General features: G+C 38.5%; 1 protein-coding gene and 1 non-coding gene across 2 annotated transcripts; one reads left to right on the forward strand and one right to left on the reverse strand.

Annotated features, from left to right (window-relative positions):
* Positions 1–641: 641 nt before the first annotated feature.
* Positions 642–748, forward strand: LOC148803134 (small nucleolar RNA R71). Its single transcript, XR_016081645.1, has one exon. It is a non-coding gene; the product is annotated as a small nucleolar RNA R71 (small nucleolar RNA).
* A 3,839-nt stretch (positions 749–4,587) lies between these two features.
* LOC148803135 (uncharacterized) lies at positions 4,588–5,379 on the reverse strand. Its single transcript, XM_088894213.1, has one exon. It carries the CDS (start codon positions 5,377–5,379, stop codon positions 4,588–4,590), a length of 792 nt encoding a protein of 263 aa, XP_088750339.1.
* Positions 5,380–6,078: the final 699 nt, after the last annotated feature.

The following is a 6,078-nucleotide window of genomic DNA, read 5'->3' on the forward strand; positions in this document are numbered from 1 at the left end:
CTAGGGTACACCTGCTAGAACTAATTTTGTACTACTAGCCTCTAAAACTGTTGGGCCATGGAGTTGGACGGATGCTGATGGGACTGTACATTGGGTTGATGTGTCCTCCAAGAAAAGTTAGGATGGTTTCTCCACCCAGGGTTATAAGCATTAAAATATGGATCATTATTGGGCCTTGAGAAACTCTGGGCCGTCTGAACTTGTTCTTGGATAAATGGTGGAAACTGGGGAGTAGTAAGACAGTCATCAACCTGGTGGGTCGGGCTGGCACAAATGGAACATACTTTGGCATAAGAGGTAGATGGGCCCGATTGCTGGTTAAGAGTGAAAGACTGGTCGAGTTTCTAGGCTTGAAGGTCTACACTATCCAACTTTCTAGAAATGGCATTCAAGTCTATTTTTTCCTCGGGCTCTATATTATTTCTGACCTCATAGAGCCCTACCCTCTTTGACGGTCCCACCGACCTTTCATAGGAATACAACGACGCATTATTGATAGAATTCTCACTCAGGGTTTTGAAAAGATTATAAGCTTCATCCTTTCTCTTGCTCATAAATGCCCCCCACACGATGCATCTACCATCTGCTTGTATTGATCTATTAGGCCTTCATAGAAGGCCTGGACAATTTGCCACTGGAACAGACCATGATGTGGGCATTTTCTCATTAACTCTTTCATCCTCTCCCAAGCCTCATGAATTTGTTCACCCGGTGTTTGGGTGAATCCTGTGATAGCTCTCCTCATGGTATTGGTTCTTCCTTTAGGATAGCACTTCCTAAGGAATTCTTGTTGCATTTCTGCCCAAGTCCTAATGGGTCTCCCTATAGTCCCTAACCAATGCTTGGCCTTATCCTTCAAGGAGAAGGGGAAAAGAGTCAATCTAAGGGCATCATCATTGAAATTCTGAATCCTTACAGTTGAACATATTTCCAGGAACTCATCTATGTGCTTGTATGGGTCCTCGCTTGGGTTCCCACAGAAGGATGGGAGAATCTAGATTGTACTTGACTTAATTTCATACTGCAAGGGCTGAGTATCAGGTAACTGAATGTAGGATAAAGGGTTGTATTGTGTTGGAGTGAAGTATTCCTTCAACTTTCTAGGTTGGGCATCATTGATTCCGGTCATTTGATTTCGGTGTTGATGATGGAGGTATCTCTCTATTTCAGGTATAGGTTCTATAGTTTCTCTCCTTAGAGATCTCCTTCCCAACGTACAACATAGAAGTCCCTTTTCTTCTTATTTGAATTTAGAATTTTGAGTTTAATTTCAAATGAAATTTAAATTCAACTTTTGAAATTTTCTCCTTTTTTATTATTTTTGTTTTTCTCTTTCTTTTTAATTCAAAATTTAAATTCAAATTCAAATTTTGAAATTTAAATTCCTAAAATTTAAATTCAAATTTGAATTTTTAAACTTTCAAAGAAAATGCAAACAAATCAACCACACGGCCTAGAGCTGGCCTAGGGTTTCCTAAACTAGTGGTCCAACCAATGTGAATCCTCTTAGGTTCACTTAGAATTACACCACTTCCTTTGGTTAGCCAGGTAAGAGGTGGGGATGTGGGAGGCTCCCTTGCTCACACAAAGACCTAATTAAGTAACCACAAAACCCGCTCAGGCTTAGCCGTTTAACCTTTTTCCTTAGACACCAACCGCCAGTTTCGGAAAATAATTTCAAGCTCTCCTAAAATTCAACACACCTTTGAACCAAATGTTAGGCTTCCCTAAAGGATCTTTTTATCCAAATTTTAAATTAGGGTTAGGGTGAACCGCATGTGAATGGTGGTGATTTTTTGGCCAAGGAAGGGTGATGAAATCCCCACCTTATCTTATTTAGGTTGGATGCTCTTAAATTAATCAATGGAAAGACAAAATAAACACAATAAAATGCAACTAATTACAGTGCATGAACAATTATTTCTAAGATGCAATTCAGCAATTAAACCTAAAAGAATAAAGAAAACAACTAAGCAAAAAGGAACAATGAAAATAATAAAAAGAGCACCTAACACATTGACGGGTTGTCGAAGCCCTCAAAATTAATTCTAGTCCCACCTTACAATAAATTTGTAGTAACAATGGTACCAGGTCAAATCCCACAGGGAGCCAGTAATTAATTTCTCAGCCGAATGCACAGTATAAAGAGTGGGAAATTAAATTTCTAAAATAACTATTAACGCAAAATAGCAAATAACAATTAACAAGGAAAATTCAGTCTTACCGAATTCTGATCCAAGGGTTTGGATTGAGTCAATTGGTCATCGATCATAGGTAAGCTTCAGCAGTCTTGCAACTCAAGTATTTAACCTTAGGGTTTATTAAGATAGCCATAATAAACCTCATGTTTTCCTGAATTAGTTGACCAAACCCAACATTCGATCAACACTTATCATTAACCGACTGGGTACGATAGCGTTCCATATCAATTAATGATAGCAATAACCTTTGTAAAAATAGTTAAACCAAAATAACAATAATTGAGATAGCTGCAATTATCGAATCTTGTTCCATTGATTCCCCTTAGGTTAAAACATGCCAATACATTGGTCAAAGGTTGTCATGAACAATTGACCCAAAAAGATAATAACCTAATTGCTACTTGTACCACTATTCGTGACAATTATGGATCATCGAACCAAGGATAGTAGTAGAAAGATCAACATTAATTAATTTGTCAAACTAATTAACATTAACATCCATAAGAACATGCACAAGAATCAATAAATACTTGAATTAAAAGCAAGAATTTAAATTAAACACAGAAACTCACGATGACACAATCAAATCAATAATCCCCCTTGAATCAGAAAAGAAAAGCTCAGCCGCTCATAGTTGTCATCTCCTTCTTGCTTTGCTTCCCAGATGGATGGACTGATCTTCTGAATTGATTGAGTGCTTCAGTGATTGAGTGATGCCTAAAGCTGGTCCCCCCCCACCCTTTATATAGCTTTAGGAGGAGGGGCTCTCTCCAACTCCTCTTAGGAGATTATCCTCAAAAATAGAAAGTCCTAATCAGTTTTGATCTAATCCTATCCTATCTCTTATCTAGTAATCTCTCTTATCTAGTAATCTAATCTCAATCATCTTATCCTTATAGGATTACATTTTAAATTTGAATCTTATGAGACTCTTTATTCTTGAATTCGAGTTGGGCTCTTTAATAACTTGGGCCGCTACAAGGCTTTCCTGCGAATTGGGCTTTAGCTGTGAACTAGGCTTTACTACAAATTTGTTCTGACTTTGGGCCCAATTTTGACCTCGGTACAGACCGAATCTATTAAAACACAAAACACGAGAGTGTGGAGTTCTCCTTTATCTTTCCAGTGCATCTTGAATCATCCCAATCTCAGTCCGGAGTTGAGAGTTATGCCCAGATTACTGAACGGTGCCGAAACTGTGCAAAATCATCCAATTAGCCTTGTTTTCCTCCATTTGCCTTCTTGCTTGCCCTGAATCGAAATACAAGAGTAATGAGTCCAATTAAGTGCTAATCTAATGTAAAAGAATGAATATTTGGGGATAAAAATATGATACTTTTTATTCCCATCAAATCCCCCCACACTTAAACCTTGCCCGTCCTCGGGCAAGACAAAACTCAAGCAAATATAGAACAAGAACAAACTAACTATCCTACCGATCTTTAAACTCAACTCTCCATCTTTTTCCACAAATATTCTAGGTTAAATATTGTGAACCATTAAATCAACACAACCAAGCCATACCAACTCATTCATCAGTCAATCCAATTTTTTCTACTGCAAACCAGGTAGTAAATCAGGGAAAACCTTTTTATCTTCTCTCTCTTTTTATTTTCTTTTTCTCTCATCTGAAGAAGTGAGTGCATTTTATGCTCCATCTCACTTTTGGATTACTTGGTTAGTAGGTTCATTTTATGCTCCATCCTACTGTTTGATTTACTAGCTAGTAAGTGCATTTTATGCTCCGTCCTACTATCAAATGACTTGGCTGGTAGGTGCATTTTATGCTCCATCCTACCATCGGATGACTTGGCTGGTAGGTGCATTTTATGCTCCATCCTACCATCGGATTACTTGACCGGTAGGTGCATTTTATGCTCCATCCTACCAATTGTGGCAATGGTGAAGTATTTACCCTATTTACTTAAACCTGAATTTATGACTAGCTTAACTGGAAATGACTTCAGATAAGTCATGTACTCCTTGATCGTACCTCATTACTAGGTTCACACAAGAATTTCCCTAGAACATTGTTTCAATTGATTTCAAAAGAGTTGAGGTTTTTTTTTTTTTTTTTTTGAAAAGCAAATGCAGAAAAACACGATCTAAATCAAATTTTAAAACGCAATCTAAATTCTAACCTAAATCCCCTCCCCCACACTTAAATCTTGCATTGTCCCCAATGTGAGGTTAAATGCAAAGAAAGGGCAAAAAAACTAAACTAGAAATGTAAAAACAAAAAGAAAAAGGAAAAACAAACTTCCTATTTTTAATAATCATGAATCAGATCCTCTAACTCTCGTGGTTGCAGCTTTCTGTGTTTTCCCCTTTCATCCATCATGGGCGGGTTCAAATCTGAAATAGGGGCCTGCAAAACAGAGGGTGACTATTTCTTCATATCCAATTGTGTACTCAATTCGAGCTCCTCATTCAAATCTTTTTCTTCAAACGTTTCTTGCACAATTGAATCAACAATGTCAATTGAACAAATCGAATGACATTCATTGTGGTACTTCATTTCTTCAAAAATATTAAATTTAATAATCTCATCGTCAAATTCGACGGAGAGGGTACCCTCATCCACATCTATTTTGATTTTGGCCATTTTCATAAATGGCCTACCTAATAGAAGTGGGGCTGAACTTGTGATAGTGTCTTCCTCCATCTTCAAGATGTAAAAGTCAGCTAGAAATATTAGGTCATTGACCTGCACCAAAACATCTTCTACAATCCCTTCAGGGTAAGCGTTAGAACGGTTAGCTAATTGAATGACTACCCTAGTCTCCATTAATGGACTTAAATTCAAAGCACAATAAATTGAGTATGGCATGACATTGATTGATGCACCTAAATCTAGCATGGCACGCTCAATTCTTTTATTGCCAATCACGCAAGGTAAAGTAAACATACCTGGATCAGCACGCTTTTCCAGCAGGGTCCTCTTGATGACAGCTGACACATTCTCCCCAACCTTTACCTTCTCATCTCCTCTCAGCTTCCTTTTGTTAGTGCACAACTCCTTCAGAAATTTTGCGTATTTGGGGATTTGTTTGATGGCATCTAACAAGGGAATATTTATTTCCACCTTGCTAAAGGTCTCCAAGATTTCTTGCTTGTACTCTTCTTTCTTAGATTTTTCCAACCTACTAGGGAATGGTGGCACAATGACATTAGACATCTTAGGTAGAGGGGGGTTGGGTTTTACCTCATGTAATACTTGTTCCTCCTCTTCTTTCTACTCTTTATCTTCTTTCCTTGGTGAAGTAGGTTGTGACTATAATTCCTTCCCACTTCTTAGCACCACTGCACTCGCATTCTCCTTGGGATTGACTACCGTCTGTAATGGTAGCAAGTTGACTGATTTGGTTCCCTAAGTTCTGGATGCTGGCCCTTGTTTCCTTTTGGAATTGCTGAGTGTTAGTCGCAAGAGCCTTAACGATCTCATCTAAAGACATACTTGAACTTGAGGGTTGAATTTGAGCTTGGGTAGGTGCCGGAATTGGATGATGTCTGTTGAAAGCTTGGGGCTGGAATCTCTGTGGCCCTCCTTGATTTCCGTAGCTTAGATTGGGATGATCCCTCCACCCAGGATTGTAATAGTTGGAATAGGGGTCATACTTGCATTGAGGTTGGCCCGGAAATCCTCCTATGACGCTGACTTGCTGCATCGAACCATCTTGTAATGATGGGCACTTATCCGTAGGATGCCCAGGAATCGAGCATATGCCACAAACCCTTGTCGTTTGTAATTGCCCTACAGCCATTTGACGAACCAAAGCGGTTAGATCAGATATTTACCTTTACAAATTAGAATGGCTTACCTCATTAACACGTCTGATAGCACCATCTATTCTTGCTCCAAATTGTTGGGAGTTTT

This window comes from Nelumbo nucifera, chromosome 1 (assembly GCF_055504915.1).
Source record: "Nelumbo nucifera cultivar China Antique chromosome 1, China Antique-T2T, whole genome shotgun sequence".
Classification (NCBI taxonomy): domain Eukaryota; kingdom Viridiplantae; phylum Streptophyta; class Magnoliopsida; order Proteales; family Nelumbonaceae; genus Nelumbo; species Nelumbo nucifera.

Excerpts from the sequence above, each read along its gene's own strand:
- LOC148803135 (XM_088894213.1), bottom strand. The coding sequence starts at position 5,379 with ATGTCTAATGTCATTGTGCCACCATTCCCTAGTAGGTTGGAAAAATCT.